At 41.6% G+C, this 20,465-nt stretch overlaps 3 protein-coding genes across 6 annotated transcripts; 2 read left to right on the top strand and 1 right to left on the bottom strand.

The window, feature by feature from the left end:
* Nucleotides 1-1,046: 1,046 nt before the first annotated feature.
* Nucleotides 1,047-2,494, bottom strand: LOC103704184 (L-type lectin-domain containing receptor kinase VIII.1-like). Its single transcript, XM_008787373.3, has one exon. It carries the CDS (start codon nt 2,354-2,356, stop codon nt 1,304-1,306), a length of 1,053 nt encoding a protein of 350 aa, XP_008785595.2. The 5' UTR covers nt 2,357-2,494; the 3' UTR covers nt 1,047-1,303.
* A 1,088-nt stretch (nt 2,495-3,582) lies between these two features.
* Nucleotides 3,583-10,774, top strand: LOC103704085. 4 transcript variants are annotated; one of them, XM_039125097.1, is made up of 7 exons: nt 3,606-4,114; nt 4,522-4,683; nt 4,817-5,072; nt 6,105-6,305; nt 6,380-7,031; nt 7,142-7,248; nt 7,710-10,292. In XM_039125097.1, the coding sequence occupies exons 3-7, from the start codon at nt 4,886-4,888 to the stop codon at nt 7,937-7,939; spliced, it is 1,377 nt and encodes a 458-aa protein (XP_038981025.1). In that variant the 5' UTR covers nt 3,606-4,114; nt 4,522-4,683; nt 4,817-4,885; the 3' UTR covers nt 7,940-10,292. The 4 variants fall into 4 exon arrangements, with proteins under 4 accessions (XP_026659246.1, XP_026659245.1, XP_038981025.1 ...); XM_008787237.4 differs by lacking the exon at nt 7,710-10,292 and adding exons at nt 10,299-10,358; nt 10,456-10,774 and having other exon boundaries at nt 3,609-4,683; XM_026803445.2 differs by having other exon boundaries at nt 3,583-4,683; nt 4,817-5,057.
* Nucleotides 10,775-15,689: 4,915 nt separating this feature from the next.
* LOC103704086 lies at nt 15,690-17,517 on the top strand. Its single transcript, XM_008787238.4, has 3 exons — nt 15,690-15,943; nt 16,058-16,384; nt 17,224-17,517. Exons 1-3 carry the CDS (start codon nt 15,892-15,894, stop codon nt 17,367-17,369), a joined length of 525 nt encoding a protein of 174 aa, XP_008785460.2. The 5' UTR covers nt 15,690-15,891; the 3' UTR covers nt 17,370-17,517.
* The last annotated feature ends 2,948 nt before the right edge of the window (nt 17,518-20,465 follow it).

Here is a 20,465-nt window from a genome sequence, read left to right as displayed (position 1 = left end):
AGCCAACCTTCTAGCTGAAAAGAAAAACAGCACACCATTCTTCTCAAAATCCTAATCAGTTAAACCTTTTCACTATTATAAGCCCTAGACAACCCAATAGCCCATCCCTCTAATCCTATTTCTCTTTGTATAGGTATTGCCTTAAATTGACAGCAATCGTATCCTTGTTTCATGCATGATATCTATATACACACACTAATGATAGGTTCACCTCAACAAGTCCTTCTATGCATTGATTCTCCCATAAAGAACCTTTATCTATTTTCCCTTTTTTTTTGTTGGGAAATGCATAAACAACCATTATCTTCATTAGCTGGTAAATAACAATATCAACAATATCATCATGGTATCCCTTCAGCTTGCAAGCCTGGATCAAAAAAATCAACAAGCCAGGGTGATGCCAAGCGAACAGTTAGTCATAGATTGAACACCAAAAATGATATGTTTCATTAGCTGGTAATAACAATATCAACAATATCATCATGGTATCCCTTCAGCTTGCAAGTCTGGATCAAAAAAACCAACAAGCCACGGTGGTGCCAAGCGAACAGTTAGTCATAGATTGAACACCAAAAATGATATGTTTCCTTGAGCGCGAGCTGATGGTGAATGCAGTGCTTGATAATTGAGGCAAAAAAAGAGTTCCCAGATTAACCTGTCAGTTATTGGTTCGAGCTCACAAAATAGAGGCTGCCAACACAGGTGTTCTTGATTCCAGTTAGGATATAGAATTCATGACAAAGGGAGGAAAATTCTGTTAAATTCAAAACTCATGGTGATTCTCTCATCCTAGGATGAAGGCCTGCTGTAACTGGACCAATTAGCTTCCAAAATGAGCTCATTAACAGCTGAATCATGCAAATTATCCTGGATAAATCTATTATTAGCTGCCTTTGCTATGAAATGAGCAACTGAATTCCAATCAGAAAAGGAAAAAAAGACCGTAAAAGGAAACCAGTCAGCACCATAAATTACCAACCTAAGAGAGAAACAGTAACAGGTTTAAGAATTTAAAATAGTGAATTATATGAAGTTCTTCAATTTGGAAAAGATGTTCATGCTACCATTACTACTATTCTCCGAAATCACAGTTGAAATCCAAACTTGCAGAGCAGAGACCTCTAGTTCATACATCCAAAGAGAATGCAAATACAACAGTTTGATTTCTTGATGGAAACCATAGCATTTGAGGAAATTTGCCACAAAAGCTACATTTTCCATCAGATCACAGACGATAAAATACAAAGTGGGATAAAGAAAAAGAAAGATATACAAGACAGACAACATTTTCACCTCCAAGCCTCTACTTCTTAGTACTGTCTACACCCTTCTCGCCAGCAACCAGCTCAATCTGTTGATACCCAACCTCGACCGGATGCACAGGATACTCTACCGGAGCGACCGGACGCCGGGCAATGAGGGCAAACCAGACAAACATCACAAAGAATGTGAGCAGACCCCCACAAGCAGCAGCAAACACCATTGCTACAAACACACCCCAAGGATAAGTCCTCCTAAGATGAATCGGAGGGCTCTCACGAGCCCGCACCACGAATGGACGAGGATCCAGGGGCTCAGAATGCATCGAATACGGAGCTCCACGTTTAACAGCAAAGCTCCACGAGTAGACACTGCTGGTCTGAGTCGAGTTTCCACTCGAAGAGCTGATGCCCACAAGCTTCTCCTCCCTCTGCAGCACCCTGGACAGATCAATTGGGTAGGAAACCAGCGGACTCAGCGGCCTCGAATCACTCGATTTGCTCAGCCTCACTTCGAATCTCTTCGAATCCCCATCATAATCGACCCAAGAATGCACCTTTTCTCCACCATGCAAGACCAGACTGACATTGGAAAGGTTGCTGCTTTGCTTGGATATTTCGCCACCAACTTCGACCCTGATGTGGCTGCCAGTCTCAGGTTCCGTCCGTGTCTCGAATTTCACTGCGGTAGCCCCGGGTGGAAGCCCAAAATGCAGCCCGTTGGTCGATTCTTTCACAGGAGAACTGCTCGGGGCCAAGAAGAAAGCCAAGCCCTCACCACCGTCGGGGGAGGAGACAGAGAAAGCGAAGTAGGTCGAGAAACTAGGGTTTCTCCCAAGAAATCTGACGGGTTTCCGGTACACGACCCGTCCCGAGCTGAAGACCGCGGGCCGCGTGATCCCGACCACAAAATCGCTAATCTCGGCGTCGCCGTACAGAGCAATCACCGCATCCAAGCTTCGATTTTTCTCGAACCGCTCGAAGCGGAAGGAGAAAGCGGGGCTTTTGCCGGGACTTTCGCAATGGAGGCCGGCGAGAGAGGCAACGAAGAGGATGGCGAATAAGGGGGAGTACCTGGAGACGACCAAAAACGCCATTCTTCTCCTCTCTTGGGCTCAGCTCTTTCCTTCTCCCATATAGGGTTAGGGTTTTGGCCCAGATTCGAACATTTGGGACTTAGGGTTAGGGTTACAAGTGCACGTGCGAGGTTGGGAAGGGGGGGAGGGCAAGGCAAGAATAATGACGCGAAGCCCCAAAAAGAATCTCACTGTCACTCCACACCCGGGCTGACTAGGAGGTCAAAAGTGGGAGACGGAGTCACACCACTGTCTTTGAAAATGAGATCTCAGCCGTCGGATGCAGTTGATCGGAGGGGTGGATCGAAAGGGACTGTTTGCTTTTTGGGAGTGCTGGCTTTATCCCAATTCCCGAGTGCCACGCCGCTGCCAGCGAAATTTTGGAGGATCCGGTGTCTGGTATGGCACAGCGAACAGGGTGCTCAGGAGCTGATAGCGTGTCGCCGTGTCTTCTTTTCCCGGGGGGGGGGGGGGGGGGGGGGGTTGGTTGGGTTCTGCCCTCGGTTCCAACGTGGACCAGGTGCATTGGTGGCTTAATTCCACTGTACCGGTTGATAGGATTAGCGAGCAGAGAAGAAACAAAGTTGCCCAGCTTGCAATGCTTTGTGTTTTTCTGGGACCTTGCGAAAGATGTTGGTGCGTGTACCTTCGTATTGTCTCATTGACATTGACTGATGATCCCTGTAGGAATGCACAGCGATTGGGCAGAATGGCGTATTTGGATTTTGCCTATATTTTTTCTTCGTACGTGCAACCGGGGCCCATTAAATCAGTAGAACTCTGCATAAGCTATTGGCTTTTGCTGCACCATGTATATTTTTGAATCTGTTCATTATTTTGGTTCCAACGGTTTCAGTCTAAGGAACCACTAGTTTTTCAAAACAACGGCAGCAACAGCAATAGCAAAAAAAAAATTGAGACTTTATAGTTTTGATGGCTGAGATTTAAGTTTTATAGTTGCTATCGTGAAAATGAAGATGCATCAAAATAAGATACTAAGTTATTTTGAGAATGGAGTGGATGGGAGGAAGGGAGAGTGAGGATGCAATGTATCTTGAATTTCTTGCATCAACGCAAAAAAAAAAAAAAAAAATCTATTGAATCAATTAGAACCTTTTAAATTTATTTTCAAGTTGTAGTCGAATGATGAAATGAATAAGAAAACTTTTATAAGAACACGCACTGATTTGCTTAACTTTTACTTAGGGTACGAAAACAAAAATGTATTAGCCAAATGTATGAATATATTTACAAAACAACCATATATATTTGTAAATTTTCATGCGACTAAAATGGTCGACGCTTTTTCTCACAAGTATCCCGCAGGCCTTGGCAATAGTTTATCCGAACTTTCCCAAGCCCATATATTCTCTTGCCATCATGATCACTTCCTGAGGTGGATCGTGGATCATGAAAGTCAGAGAGATATAAAAATCTTGATCGTTCGACGCATTAAGCCCATCACACCGTCGAGGGCCGGCGAGGCGAGCTTTCTTGAGGTGGAGGGTGCAAGGGGTCCACCTTGGGGGTGCCAACGTAGAGGAAGATGGAGATGGAGGATTGGGGTCCTCATAGTCGTAGATCAATTAGGGGTTGAGGACGCCATTCGATACTGTGGATCACACCGTCGGGGTGGGCCACTACATCCAAGTGGACCGCGGCAGTGAAGCCAACCTGCCTCTCGGCTGAGTTCGAGTGCTTCGCTGCCAGGGGCTTCGTTGCAGGGATAGGCGATGGAGCAGGAAGAGGGATTGGGGACGAGGTTGAGAAGGGGAAAAGGTAGGCCCTCTCGCCGAGGATCATCTCCTCCTTTTAATGCTTGGTCGGTCGCATGTCGCATCCATCCTCCCCTCGTTTTGTTGTGCTCTTCGTCGCCTCCTTTTAATGCTTGGTCGGTCGCATGTCGCATCCACCCTGCCCCCGTTTTGTTGTGCTCTTCGCTTGCCAAAAGCACAGCAGAGTTGGTGCAGTCCTAGGGCCCAGCCCGATGGGGTTCGCCGGCCGCGCTCGATCTCCTGTCTGCTTTTATTTTCCCTCCGTGAATATCCCCCGGTCCCTCACCATTTTTAGCCCAAATAGTCATTCAAAATCTCCCGCTTGTTGTTTTCGCTCCTCTTCTCCTTCGCTATAATAATACCAACCCTTTCGCCGTGGATCCTGCACCGGCTGCCGACATGGCGAAGCAGCACAAAGCCAAGAAGCCAGAGAATCTAGGGAAGGGGAAGGTCACCCCCGTCCAGATCGCCTTCATCGTGGACCGCTACCTCGCCGACAACTACTACACCGACACCCTCTCCGCCTTCCGAGCCGAAGCCTCCGATCTCTTCTCCAAAACCAAGAGTAAAGAGGTATGGCCCCTGATGCAATCTCTCTCTCTCTCTATATATATATCCCTAGATATATCTTCTCTTTTACATTTTTTTGCGTCTTCCGTTCGATAGTATCTATTAGATAGATTATTCTCATGACTGCAATTGGCAGGTGCCGAAAGGGTTGCTGAGTTTGGGGGAGATTCTGGACGAGTACATAAGCTTGAAGGAGCAGAGGGTGATGGTGGATCAGGAGAAGCGGAGGGTGGAGATGGCGTTGCAAGGCATGCAAGACGTGATGCGGACCTACCACTCTGCTGGGAATCCCGCTCTCCCTCCTTCTCCCCCTCTCCTTCCTTCTCAGTTTATGGCAACGCCAGTGGCGCCGGTTCTTCCGGCCTTATACCCTACTAGTGGGTCTCCTCCAGGTTCGATATTTCGACATCTAGTTTGTACATTGATCATTGCATGCTGTTTCATGGTCCGAACACTCTTTTTACTTGTTAGCTTCAACTAATTTCTCTTCCATGCCTTCCAACTGTTTGTTTTTTTGTTGTAATGGAAAAAACCCTGTAATTATCTAGATATAACAAGGGGAAAGAATGCTGATCAACAATAAACAAGAAGAAAGAACCCTGCTGGAAAATAGTCAGAATTCTTAGGGAAAATTAAACGAGTTGCCTTATCATGAAGTTCTTCAATCCCATTGTAATGACTTGTCAATTTTCTATTCCCTTGTTCAGTTGGGTGTTGCTTATGTCGCCGTCTGTTTGAAAGGTTATCAGTTCTCTTGAATGCATTCTGTAAAATCTTTGTCCGAGTTTATATCAGTGTTTATAAATGCAATTTGTGAAGATTCAGCACGAGAATCAGTCAGGAAATTGGCTATACCATTGTAAGGGTCAGCACTAGGATCAGAGCATTGAGGTTGCTTAAAATAATTAAAAGAAATTGACATATTCCAATTAAAGTGCAATAGCTTTATATTGCAGTTTGTTGGAGTTCTGGGATTTGGGATACTACTTATTGTCCTTCTGAGATAAAGCTTCATATGCTGCCATGTTGGAGCTGTATCTTTCTTTTTGTAGTGGAGTCGTTTTGGTCGTATTTGTGCATTATTTTTCTCATTTTTTTTGCTGGCATATCTCTATTCACTAATCCTAGTCACGTGACATCAGATCAGGTCTGGGGGCAGGATAATTTGTTACATGAACTTGGTGCAACAATATTTCAGCGTAAATTTGACTTATGTCTGCAACTGCTAGCTAGTATTATCATATCAATTATACACTATTAAATGAATGCTCTTCACACTTAATTGACATGAAGCAACTAGGAAGTGGGAAAAAAATAAACTGTGTATTGTCGGTTATTTGGGGTTGCAATATTTATTAAAAACATATGCTAGTTCTGATGATTAATGGACAAGGTTCTTAACGATACATTTGCTGGTCATGCAGTGGTCAGAAACCCTGTCATGAATACTGCACAACAGCCCGTTGTGCTTCCGCATATAGAAACAGAACCTAACAATAGTTCAACTCCAGTACATAATTCTTCATCTGCTAACAAGAGGAAAGCTTCAGAGTCTGCTTCCAAGGTTCCTTCAGCTGCAAAGAGAAAGCGGACTGAACTACCAATTAGGTCCTCCCTGGTAGAAGGTGATAATCAAAGTCCTAAACAAATAAATACCAATTATGGTTCCTTTCTTACACTTTTTTTTTTGTTCTTTCAGATAATGTGCTGATCTCAGATGCAACATGCAGTCATGAAACACAAAAATCAGCTGTTCAGTCAACATCCCATCATCTGATGTTTAAATCTCCAGTTCAAGGATATTCTGTTGAAAAGAGCTTATTCAATCAATCGCCTGATTCTCAAACTGATTCTTCCCCTAAGACCCCTCCACAAGCACTTCCTTCTCAACCTGACAAATTAGCCGCTCCACAAAAAAACCCATCATTTCAAAAGACTGATGCGATCAAATCTCAGGAAATAGCTTCATCCAAAATCTCCTTAGTTGCTTCTGAAACTATCATAGTCAGCCCTCTCAAGGGTACAGGTTATTATGCTGTTGAGAGGAGCTATCATATGACTTCACCCTACAAATCAAGCCCAAAGAAGCTGAGCAAAAGAGAGCATGTAAAAGGGAAGCTGGATTTTGAAGAGCCTGATGTACCGGTACCAATCAATTCAGAAAAAACAGTTGCTGCCAACAGCTCTACCTCGTCAACAGATGCAGAATTGCCTGGAAGTTTTGACTTAGATCTTCCAGATTTTGATATCTTAGATGGTGATTTCTCCTTCTCTGAGCTTCTAGCCGACATGGATATCGACTTTGAAAGGATTCCATCTTGCCAGCCACCCTCTGGGGATTCAATTCCAGGGTACAGTTTCTCTGAACCTTTTATATGTTCTCTTGTATTACACTTTCCTTGTGCTATTTTTGCATTGTTTTATACTTTCTAACTTGTGTATGTTCCACAAAATAATACAGGCCAGGGAATAATTTAAGCAGTGAATGCTTGGAAACAAATCAGACATTACCGGATTCTAGTTTGTCAACATTAAGTGTTCTTTCAGAGAAGGAAATGAGCATTCAAGGTAATGAAACATCTCTTTTATGACAAGCTTTCATATCTTTACAGTTTGTGTTACTAAAATGCTCAGCTTGTTACTCTAGAACGCACCTATATTATCCCTTGTCTTCTAACAGAGTTAAAGTATGTTTTGCTGTGCGTTTATCTTCTATACCAATCAAGGTTACCTATTCTTTTTTCCCTCCTGCTTCATGCACACCATCTTTATTGGCTAAATGGGGGCAAAATCCATTATTTTAGATCTGAAACCTTTCGTTTGAATTTTGCCCCATAAACTTACAATCATTTTCTTGGCCACCAATTTCACACAACCAAACCTTTTACTTCGTAAGCTGTTTTTTTGAAAAAAAACATGCATATTCTTTTAAAAACATTTTTCTGGTAATAATGTACGAATGGGTCACTAAGTGACTAACTGTAGGCTACACATCTCCCTTTTGAAATCTCTATTGGGAATACAAGCAGGGTTGATCAAGAATCAAGATTGCTGCTGCCCCAAGGTGGAAAATCCTTTATTGACAAAGAAGGAAAAAAAAGTCATAAATAAAGTAGAACAATTTGGAAATGTGTGCGCGTCCTTACTGCAAGTCAGTTGTACTTGTTTGATGAGGTTTTGCAGGAAGTCGACTATTGGTTTGTGGCTTAAGTTGGAGTCCTTGTATATGATAAAATCCCTTACCAACAAATTGTATTGAAGCAACATTTGTTTACGCTGTGTATTGTAGAAGGTATATCCATTAAATCTCATCTTGTTGAGTCTAACTCCATTATTATGGATATGAAGAATATCGATGTCCAAATTGATGATGAAGTTCGGGCTCTTTTGTTATTGTGTTCTTTACCTCTTTCATATAACTCTTTCATATAAGTACTTTAGAGATACCTTCCTCTATGGGAGAGATATGATTTCTATAGAAGATGTTAAAACATTTTTGCTTTCTAAAGAATTGTTTGAAAAGCACATTATTTAGGAATGCAAGTGAAGGTTAGGCAGAAGGCTTGGCTGCTAGAGACAGGTCTAATGAAAGGGGATTGGATAATAGTAGAGGTAAGTCTACATCCAAGTCTATCATTGTTGTCGCAAGCAAGAGCATGTTAAGATTGATTGTCATAGGTTGAAAAATAAGCAATTGAAGGATCAGAAAAAGAAGGAAAAATTCGTTAAAGCTAGTGCAGCAGAAGATGATTCTGGAGGTGTTGAAGATGTTTTCTCAGTAACCAATGGAATTAGACCTAAGGATGAATGGATTTTGGATTCAGGTTGTTCCTACCATATATGTTTTAATAGGGATTGGTCCTCCACATATGAAGTAGTTGATGGTGGAGTTGAATTAATGGGCAACAATACCCCATGTAAAATAATTGGAAAAGGGATAATCCAAATTAAAATGCATGATGGTGTGGTGTAAATCTTGATTGATGTTCAGCATGTTCCAAATTTGAAGAAAAAGCTCAATCTCTTTAGGCATCCTTGTTGCTTATGGATGCAAGTATGCAGCTGAATTTCGAGTTATAAAAGTTAGTAAAGCTGCCCTTGTTGTAATGAAAGGTAACTTGCATGTACTTTAAGGTACTACTATTATAGGTGCAGCAGCTATGTCTTTGTCATTTATGATATATTCCGATATCACCAAAATATAGCATATGAGGTTGGGACATGAGTGAAAGATGGTTGGCTATGTTGAGTAAATGAGGTTTTCTTTGTGGCTAGAGTATAGGAATGAAAAGAGTGGTTTTCTTTGTCTATTAGGCAAGCAGAAAAGAGTTAGTTTCAGTATGTAGTTTTATCTTAGATTATATTCACTCAGACTTTTAGGGACCTTCATGTGTTCGTTCTAAGGGTGGTGTTCGGAATATGGTTACATTTATTAATGATTATTCTAGAAAAATTTGGGTGTTTATGTTAAAACACAAAGATGAAATCTTTAAGCACTTTAATTAACAGAAGGCTATGATTGAGAAGTAGACTGGAAAGAAGATCAAGAGGCTCAGAACTGATAATGGATTGAAGTTTTGTTTTTATGAGTTTGATGGGTTCTGCAAAAATGAGGGTGTTGGCAGGCATGAGATAGTTAGATATACGCTAAAGCAGGATGGAGTGGTTAAGCATATGGACAGAATCCTCTTGGAGAGAGCTCGTTGTATGCTCTCAAATGCTGGCTTGTCAAAGGATTTTTATGTAGAGGCGGTTTAGTTCCTTTGCAGCATAGCTCTTCTTCTTAGCCTGGTTCAGAATTGGTGCCTGGTATTACTGAGGCGAAAGAAACATCATAGGATGGGAAGTACAGTATTGCTAAAGGCAGATAGAGAAGAGAGATTAGGCTACCTCAAAGTTGTTTCTTGTGTTTGATTCTACTAATTCGTTAGTTGCTATTGCAAGAGGAGAACAAGCCTCTTCTAGTGGCCAAGTTCAAGCATTGCTTGGACTTGATTGATGTATGCAGCACTTGAGATTTGTCTTTTGGGGCTTATGTGGAGAAGGTAGAGAGATGTTTTACTATTTTGTGGTGTAGCTTGATAAAATTCAAATCAAAGTGGAGATTTGTTAAGGATGCCTTGAATTTCTTGTTCCATCTTGCTCTATGATTTTGTTTGAGAAATTTGTAGTAGCGTCGATAACAATCGTGTGAAGCATGGCATTGGCCATGGCTCATGCTAGTCGCACTTCCTGGCTGCATGGGATGTGGAGATTGGAAAGCGCGTGATGTGAGAACGGAGAACTTGAGCAATTCTTTTGGTATGTATCTATTTTTGTTTTGTTTGGAAAGTTTGAAAGTTGGGTGTACTAGGATTAGGGTTTTATTGAGATGGCTTTATTCTTATCCAATCCTTTTGATAATGGAATCTCTTTTCCATCCTCTCCTGCAGATGTAGGCTTGTGGCCAGTCCACGTAAATTTGTGCATGTTGTATTTTTTTTTAATCTCTATCTTCTCGAATCTCTTTGTTCTTATCTTTCATCAAGATCCATCATAACACTTTTCATTTGCTTCTTAAGTAAAATTTTGTTCTTCCAGTTCTTATCTCTGATCAGTACTGTATTCAATGTCAATAGGTTCTGATACTGCAACCTCATTAAGATCTATAACGAGGTGCATCAAAATTGTAAGTCCTGGTAAGTTGTTGTCTAACTGTTTCTCTCTTTGAATTTATGCTTGGTTTTGGAATCGCTATTTTCATTCAGGGACATTCTGATATGAATTTATTTGCAGTTAAAAGCAGGAGAAATTGTTCTCTGAGAGAACACCATTCACCAGCAAAAGCATAACTAGTCTGCATCTGGTCATAAATCTGACTTGTGTTTTTAAAATGTTAGTGATGAGAGCTGATTCCTCCATTTTCTAACCCAACTGTTTTTGCCATTTAGTTATTGATTTAGCCCGCTGTATATAGGTAGGCCACTGTTATCCCAACTTGTGAGCCTATTTATGGGCTCTGTTGTGCTTTCTAATTTAAAGAATTTTAAAGTTGATAACCCATATTTGGAGAATCATTTTTTCTAATTATGAATTGAATAATCTCATGAGCCTATTTTGAGATTTCTTGCTATCTCAATTGAATAAAATTATTGTTCAGTGAAAATAATGTGCTTGTTTTCAGAAAAGGAGCAAGAATATTATCACAGGTTGTTCACTTGAGTTTAACCAGAATGGACAAACCATTGAATCATCTATATTGAATAATTCATATTCTCGCAACAATGTTGAAATGTGACAGGAATAACTGATTGTGATTGTGGTGCAAAGAGTATTCTAAGAATTTATAGTTTGCAATGCATACTTTGTAAATGCCTCTGGGAATTTTATTGTGTAATTAGTCCAAGCAACCCTTGATCCCTTAGTGTATCACCACCAACTTCTTCACCTTCTCCCCTTTTTCCACACTTTCAATGGACAGGAACTTTTTGATGAATCAATCATTTTAGTAACCGACAAAATAATGATGAAAAAGGAAAGTAACAATTATAGTTCTAATAAAGTTAGAATCGATAAAGTCCTATCCTAAAATTTGAGTTGATTGGTAGAAGGGCTCATGAATGCTTAAAGGTCCCTGTCACTTCTGATGTGGCATTAGAGTTAAGAGTTGACAAACGTCGGCCCAATGCCCAGTAGGCAGGCCCATGAGTACTTAAACGACCCAGGGTACCTACCACTTTTGATGTACGAATAAAGTAGGAATTGATGAAATTCCCTACAATTGCTGATGTGAGACTAAAGTTGAGATTTGATAAAGTCCGGCCCAAAATCTCCAGTCCCTTCCACCATCTCAAGCCCTTTAACACTTCTAATGTAGGAATAAAGTTAGAACCGATAATGCCCCACCCAGGTACTCGAGTCCTGCTGTGGGTACTTGTAAATCACAACGGTCCATCGCTTCGATCGTGGGAATAAAATTCGAGTCCTAGATATCTGAATTAGAGCTGATCATAGGTCGAGCTTCAGCCTAGACTCTATTTATTTTTAATCGAGCTTCAGGTCGGCTTTATATGCAATTTGACATTTTATGTGTCCAAGCCCGGCCCATAATTAATTTTAGCTTGAAAACAAGAGTTCTTACCATTTCAAATGTTAAAGTAAAGTTAGAATTGATAAAGTTTTCTATAGATCATTATACTTGATCTGGTTCATTTTAGGTATTATGAGGAAGACTTGGTGGTACTTGCAATGTCTAGTTTTGGTTGCAGATTCTATGAGAGTTTTCATGTTGCTGTCCGCTGTTTTTCCTAAGCTTGACGGTTTTTCTTCCTTTCTCAGTCCCGATAGGCTCCATTTGTCTTCATCCTCTACTCTTTTTTTTTTTTCTCGAACTTGTCTCCTTTTTTTTTGAACTTTTTTTTAGCAATCTTATTTTCTTCTCCTGATTAATGATTGCAATGAGATTTATAGTCAACCGTTAATTAAACATGATTTTGGGCTCGGATAATTTGACCTTTTTTCAGTTTAGGGTCAATCTGCAATTCAGGCAACCAACCAATAGGGGACAACGCTATTTTAGGGACGGGGATGCATAGGAACGCCCGCACAGCACCGTCCATGCCGCCTCCGCGCAACTGCAGCCGTTCGTACATAAACGACCATGTTGCATTTGGGTGCATGCAAAGTGCCACGGGAGGGAGTTCGACGCCACGAAGTGTGTCTCACCCGTGTTCATAAGCGGCACCATTCACGGAATTGGATGACCCTAATTAGGAACCCAAATATAGGTCATGCTAACAGCCATATTTGGTGCATGAAAAATTCTCTCCCTCTATGTACAGAAGGATGCTGAGTTACAATAATATTTATATTAATTATCTTAAAACATCTATATATCATACTCAATGCTTGGTTTATTCTATAAGCCCTTAATCTTTTATAATTTAATAATAAATAAGGCAAGGTTTCCACTTCAAACAAATAGGCATACGTTCAAAATAAATTTATAAGCATAAGATATTATATTCCTAGAGAAAAGTTAAATTTTAATGTTTATTTCTTATTGGACCGGTTCCATCATCACCCACAATTGTTTTGTGGTTTTTGTGTGAGAAATCTTAGAATATATGAAATTATAATAGTATATTAGATAGAGATTTATTTTAAATTTGAGATATCATATTTTCCATTCCCTGGCCAAGGAATCAATGAATCGTGTCGTAATTATATGAGTGTGCAAATGTTATTGAGCAGAAGTTGATCAACTTATTCAAGCGGTCCTCCAATAGATTTGCCCAGCTTCTTTTGAAGATTGTTGCGGATGTTGAGCTTGTTTAGTAGAGCCATCTAGCGGAAGTACTCTGCTTCTGCTAGAATTTGAACTGAACCGTTGAGGTTAGAGAAAATCAGAAGTGAAGTGGTGAGGTTGGTTGTTCGGACTTTAAGCTGAACAATTAAGCTAGAGAGGTTCATGTTGACAATGATTGAGCTTGAACTTGGGTGTAGAAGCTTGCCTGGCATGACCTATCCAATCTAAAAATAGAAAAAGAAGTCTATTTGTTGGAGTTTGTTTGGAGGCAGAACTTCCGATGTTTAAGTTAGCCCTATTTTGATGAAATATGTAAAATTTCAAAGAGCTGCAAAATGTGGGAGTGTGAGAGCCTGAGAAGGCGAATTTGGAAGTCTTCGGTGGCCCCTTATATAGAGAGAGGTTGATGTCTGTTATCATCTTGTCGAGTCAGGCAGAAGTGTACCTTAACTGCTCGGTAATGGTTCCCATATTGTACACTTGGTGGATTTTAACCCTGTTGAATGTGCGGTAACGATCGATCCACTCGGGATGAGCTGCAACCACTCCTTAATTGGCAAGATTGTGATCATGTCTTTAATAGTTGTTAACGGCTTTGAATATGTTTGAATTGGAGATACATGGCTTATTGCCGCGGTCGGTCAATCCACTTTGATTGGCTTGATGATTCAAGTCGATAGTTCGGTCAACAACGAAGTCAATGGTTCGGTCAATTGTCATGGCTGGTGGCTCGTTCGGTTGCTAAGACTGGCAGCTCGGTAGATGCCCAAGTCATCTCTTTGATCAGATGCCGAGATCAAATTGATGAATATATACCATATCACACTTATATTTTTTGGCACTTTTGCTATTCACAACGTGGTGGCGTGATTTCATTCAACTCCTCTGGAGACGAGGAAGCGGGAGATAGAAGCAGTGGAAAAACCTTTTGTCTCATTAGGCCTCCAAATCACCTTGTACGGCTCCTAATTAAGTTGGAGGTTAGCTAGAAGAGACAAGATGGAGTAAAGCTCCTCTAGCTCTTCGAGTGCAGGCCGAGATATTATTGCATAGGCAGGATGTTGCCTGTTTTGTTCCTGCGAAGGAGGTAGAGGTTAGGAAAAATAGTTTTCAAGAGGGCTTCGCGAAGCCAAACGTCCTCCCAAAATAGGGCTCTAAGCCCATTACCAAAGACTAAAACCTCTTTTGATGACTTTCATCCGGCTGCCCAGCAGAAAGACTTTTAAGTGATAAAACTCTTGGCTGATGGTTCCCGAATCTATTAACGTTGACTGGGCCCATAGATGGGTCCTTAGGAGAAAGGGATTGGCATTTGTTGCTGCTAGGATCTAGGCCGCGGTCAGTCACCGCTCAAGCATGTGCTGAGGTTGGCGAAGACCGAGGTATACCAAGGTCGGTTAACATCAATGCACGATAGGGCCGTTCAAACTTTCGGCGGACGTCTCTTCGATGCTTAAGTTAATTGAAATCTAGAGCAATAATAGAAGAGAGATAAAATGAGTACGGAGGGGTGCTCTACAAAAAATATGAGCTTAATATCTATATATTGGATGAGAGCGGTGCTACCTTATTTGTTAGAAAGCGTCATAACCGCTATAAACAGCTAATTGTGGATTAACTTTCCGCAATTGATAGCATGTGGTGATAATTGCATATCTTTATTGCGGGTGTAACCTATGCTTCGATCATAATTGCAACTCATTAAATGATCTTCGGCATTACTTCTAGGCAAGACAAATTAGAATGGCGCGCCGGTCAATACTGAGATCGGAACAACCTGAAGCTAGGATGACTCGTTGTGTCATGAAGGCGTTGGCAAGGAGGCATGACGGGAGAAGAATTGCGGGTCACGGGCGATGAAAAGACAAGGTGACTGAAATCTCATTTAGCATCAGCTGGCGGGTTGTAAACCCTAATTAAGTTAACCAACTGCTAAATTTGGCAGCGCACAAGATGGCTGGTTTATATATCGTTTCCATTATGAATGGTCCTAACGAGGCGTCTAACCGGGTCCATACCATCCGCGTTCTCACCATGATCAATGTTCATACCGAAGCCTATGCTTGAAAAGTCCAATTTTAGAATCATTTACTTGGACCATGTTTAAGTAACGAACAAGGTAGGTTGGCGAGATAAGTCAACAATGTCAATTTCTGATCCCCCGAACTTCCACGCCAAGCAACAAAAGGGTACCATCAGGACCGTCCCATCGTTGGGTCAGTAGGAATGAGCCGATCGTCCATTGGTTTGGGTGGACCCAAGTACTTGAAACCGAAGCACCGGAGGGAAGTTTCACGGCACTTGACTGCGTCAAACCTCCCCCGTAGAATCCCAAACCTTCGAGCCTTCCAGCACGCCCGTCCGTCCGTGACCACAAACGCAGCCATCGTGTATAACACGGTGTCCAAGTGTTTGAAAGGACGCATGAGACGGCGGCTAAGGACGTGGCTTCTCTCCCATCCCGGTCTGCCATTCCATCCAACTCGTGCCCGACAGGCAGGTAAAAAAAAAAGTGCGTCTTGCTACATGTCAGGTGTCCATTTGTTGGAATGGTTGTACGCCGCGTTCGCAGCGAATGATGTCCCAAGTCCCAACCAATACCGCGTTAATAATAAGAGAGGGAAATAATAATAGGTGGTAAAGTTTAATGACAGAGATGGCGCTGCAGATGATGCGTGCTCTTCGCGTCGAGCTAAAAAAGTGGGGGAAAAAAAAATAAAGACCGTTGACGCCGGAGTCGTGACCTTGCAAGAACCCAGCACCTTTTCCTTGCCCCTCACCAATCCATCACCATTACGTTCCTTCCTCATTCCCACAAGAAAAAAAATAAAACCAAACGACAATCGGGTAACATTCCCCCTAGAATCCAGTCAGCAAAATCCAGTTAGAGGAACAACAAAGGGGATTCCATTCCACCACCCAAGATGATGACCTTCCCCCTCCTCCTCCTCCTCCTCCTCCTCCCCTCCGCCTTAGGTACGTACGGAGGACCAGATTCAAACCCGTCTTTCTCATGCTCTATTTTTCTATCTTTTGATGGCAAGCGATGTCAAGTATCGATATGTATGTGATGGTGGTTGTGCATGACAGCGGGGGTGATATGCGAGGATTTGCCGCAAGACCTGTGCGCATTTGCGATCTCGTCGTCGTCCAAGAGGTGCGTTTTGGAAACCATCCCGCGCAAAGGGGGCCCCACCAAGTACCAGTGCCAGACGTCGGAGGTGGTGGTGGAGCGGATGCCGGGTTGGATCGAGACTGATAAGTGCGTAAGAGCGTGCGGCGTCGACCGTAATTCCGTTGGGATCTCCTCCGACTCGCTTCTCGAGCCGCAGTTCACCGAGAACCTCTGCTCCCCGGCGTGCCACCAGAATTGCCCCAACATCATCGACCTCTACTTCAACCTCGCCGCTGCCGAAGGTAAGAGGCAAACAAGAAAAACGACGTTTCCGTTTTATTACTCAAACTTATCGGTGCCTCACATGAAACCAAGTTTTTGTTACTTTCACGTTGGTCATAGCGGCGTAGGAGCGTCAAAGGAAATGAAACGTGGTAAGGGAAAGCGAAAAGAGAAAAAAGCACACACAAAGGAATCGATCTTTTACTTTTCTGACCTTTTCTTTCTTTTCTGATTCCCTTAAGACTTGGGAATTGAGATAACATGGATGACGAACCTAATGCCCGGGAATCAGGTCCTGGTTCGACAAATTTGAGATCTCCTTGTACACCCGGGATAGGTTTGGGTTGAAAGAAATTCACCACAACCCAAGCCATCGAATCTGGAACGTATAATTATTTATACAGTTTCTTTTGGACACAACCGTTGGGAATCCAGCGTGTTTGCTTCTAAATATTTTAGTTTTAGGTCAGACGGGCCTAAACATTTCTTGACCTAAATTTAGCGCTTTTTTTTTTTTTCTGTTGTTTGGGAAGCTGGCTGAAGGGATCCAATTCTTGGGCTCCAATATAGGCTTCAGCTGTCAAGAGAGGCGTATTACCCAACACGATCTAACCGGCCCAATGGGCTATCGTTCGTGGAAACTCGTTGCAAGGCTCCTATTGGACTGTACTGCTGTGGGAGGCCTAATCTGTGAACGGGAGATTAATTAGGCTCCTAGCTCAATATTTATAACTGTTAGTGACGAGTTAAGAATTTCCTTTTTTTTTTTGTATGTGCGTGTGTGTGTGTGTGTGTGATACAAATTGGAAATAAGGAAATGAGTGGTATTTGACGTTATGGTGGTATCAATGTGTAACAGATGTGTTCCTGCCCGACTTGTGCAAGGCTCGACAAGGAAGAAATCCACGTCGGTCAATGTTGATTCTCCGCTCTGGGTTTAAAACACCAGTCCTTGCCGATGGAGGGGATGCGGCTAAATTGAATGTAGCAGCTGCACCAGCTTGATTTTATTTCTTTTCTTTGATAGCAAGATTATCGAGTAAATTAGAAAATTCCTCATGAGGTTTATATTCATTATACTTGCATCCAATAGTTTATAAAAGCTAAATTTATATTCAGTTAAATTACTGGCATTGGTTTATCTCCTTATAAAGCATAATGTGTGGCAAGTATTTGATCAGTTGCTGAGTTGTTGGCAGAAATTCAGATGCCTCATACTTTGGCTACTAATTATCTAGTGGCTTTGATTGGATGTAGAGTATGTCATGGTTTGGTTTCTTGAGTAAAGATTTTAATTCTTATTTTTGTATTTATAGTGACTAATATTAATTTGTTAGACCTTTTGGTTTGAATTTATAGCTCAGGAGGACTAATATTGACTCTACTTTTCATTATCTCAATGAAGATTGAGTGCCTCCTCCCCCTCCTCAAACGGATGTCAAGCACAGATAGCTAGGCTGAAAAAAATATTTACAGCCATGATTCTTATTGCAGCAATTGAAATTATAGGCACCAAACATCCCCTAATCAATGGATGCATATCTATGTCCTTTTACCTTTGGATTCATATTCAGATATTCATTTCCAATTCTTTTGAAAGTAACTAAAGAAGTCTCAGTTGTTGGACTGGGAAAACATCAATATGATGATCTAGGGTAAATTTAGGATTTCATAAAAGGCTCTGATGATGACTAGCTAGTGTCTATGACGTTGTCCTAGCTTAAATTCATTGGCCATCAGGAGATCCTTGATTCTAATTTATTCCCTTAACATGCAAAAATCCTAGTGCAAAGATTAATCAATTAATCTATTCTATAAAAGATCGAGGACTAGAATCACCTCGATCGATCGGGGCTTGGGGCTGGTCGGTCGGCGCCAGAGAGAAGGGAGGAGGAGAAGATCCTCGGATGGAGGTGAAGCTTGATCAACGCTTGAGGGCCAATCGGTCGGAGCTGGAGAGAAGGGACGAGGAGAAGATTCTTGGAAAGATCCTCGGGCGGAGGTGAAGCTCGCTCGAGGCTTGAGGGTCCGTCGGTCGACGCCGGAGAGGAGGAAGGAAGCTTGAGGGTGGAGGCAGAGCTCGTGCCGGAGAAGAGGGGCTAGGGCTCGATCGGATGGGTATTCGGGGAGGCGGAGAAGCGGAAAGGAGGCCAGGCTAGGGCTCAATCTCGGATGGGTCGTATTTGGGGAGCAGACCACCGACGTTTCTTTAAAGTGTGACAATTTTTGGCGCCGGGGCCGTTTTCTTCCGACGCGTGTGACTAGCGTTGGCAAAAAAAGGTCGGTTTTTCCCAATTTAACTGTAGTGACCTCATGCAAAAAGTCAAAATTATCTTTGGACAGGGAGGAGGATGCCATACATTATCTTATATTATCAAGTTATTGGGTGTAAGTACAATTTACCCCTAATCCTAAAGGGGTTGTTGTAATGTACTCGCGGTTATTTGTTCTGTGGAATTAAAAAAAAGAAAACAGAGACCTAGGATTCTTTGTTTGCTGAGTATACGAGTTAGTGTCCGTTTCTGAGGAATGATCAGATGGTTCTTTAGTTTGTTAGATAATGGCAAGCATTTAAAACCTTCACACGCCGGGCTCCTTACATGCGTGTGGCATGATATCAAATATGCTATCCAGCCTTAAAACGAACCCCTTGTTGGTCAGTGCTATGACTGAAGTTTATTTGATAAGATTTTGGCAAACATTTGCATTGTTATGTGATTGTCTTGCGGCTTAAGACTTGATTCGGAAACATCCTGGAATCAAAATACAACAAGAAAAAAAAAACATGGGAACGAACGGAGAAAAGAACAAAAAGTTCTTAGGGATGGTGAGACGATTCGGTGGCATTTCCGTAAGATAGAATTAATGTTCCCATGCGATCCCTTGCGGGGACGGTGTCCCAGTTTTTGAATTTTAGCCTCGGTCCAAACCGTGAGGCCCGACGAGGCCCATGTGGGCAAATGGTCCTCTTGTGCAAACAAATAAATAACAGTAACAGCCTATACTAGCGTAAGGAGAGATTTTGTTTTGAAAAATAAAAAGTTAAAATGAACTTTTGAGACTGAAATTTGAGGGTTGAGAGCAGAGGTGCTACTGTGCTGAAAAGTGATCCATATGAATCACCGGACTCAATATGGATTATTTTTGTCACTACGGGTATTTTAGAAGGATCATCAAAGTCGATGTGGATCACTTTAGCCATTACGGATATTTAGGAGGATCACTAAATTCGATGAGGATCAATTTGGTCACTTCAGGTATCTAAGATGATGACCAATTCGATATGAACTATGTTAGCTACTATATGTAGGATCAGACAACGTCCAAGAGCAAGATCTGCCACACTAGGAAGCTGAGTCACGAACTAAACTTTCAGAGATCATATGATGGCCACTTGAGATAAGTTTTTTAAAAAACTCGTACAACATTTTGAGATCTACCGTTCAGAACCAAACCCCTGAGAGGTTAAAACATAATAAAATTTCATCATTTGAGTTCCGAAATTGGTTAGTCAAACGAAAAATTTACGTTTTGGGAAAGACTTTGACCAAGCCTTTCTTCCGATTTATGAAAAATTAGATAGAGTGATAAAGGGCAAAGTTGATATATAAGTCGAAATCTATTGCCCGTAGAATTTTATTTTTTTTGTGATTATTTCTATTAGTTATATTATTTTTGAAAATCTAGAACTATTCAAATTAAGAGAGAAATCTGATCCGAATTGTGCAAGAGACGATCTTACTACTATTTTAAATAGGAGTTATGTATTTCAGTTTATGATGTGTGGATGATCAATAAAAGAAAAGAGGACGTATACCCTATTTTTAAAAAAATTTCATCATTTTAAATTTTTTGTAGGGATATAAGTTGAGTTGGTTGAGGAAACTCTTCTTTCTCCTTCATCGGATCAAGTTGATACAAGAGTCATGCTCTTGTCTAGTTAAATCTAACTTGATCTAGCTGGATCGGGTTGGTATCAAAGCTTCGGTCCTCTATATCTATAGGAGCTTTAGTGCATGGTCTAGACCCATAAGTAGTACAAGGAGTCGAAAGAAATATTTTCAGTGGTTAAATTATATCGACAGATAAAGACAAGTATGG

This window comes from Phoenix dactylifera, chromosome 3 (genome assembly GCF_009389715.1).
Source record: "Phoenix dactylifera cultivar Barhee BC4 chromosome 3, palm_55x_up_171113_PBpolish2nd_filt_p, whole genome shotgun sequence".
Lineage (NCBI taxonomy): Eukaryota > Viridiplantae > Streptophyta > Magnoliopsida > Arecales > Arecaceae > Phoenix > Phoenix dactylifera.
This window is presented reverse-complemented; position numbering and strand designations above follow the sequence as displayed.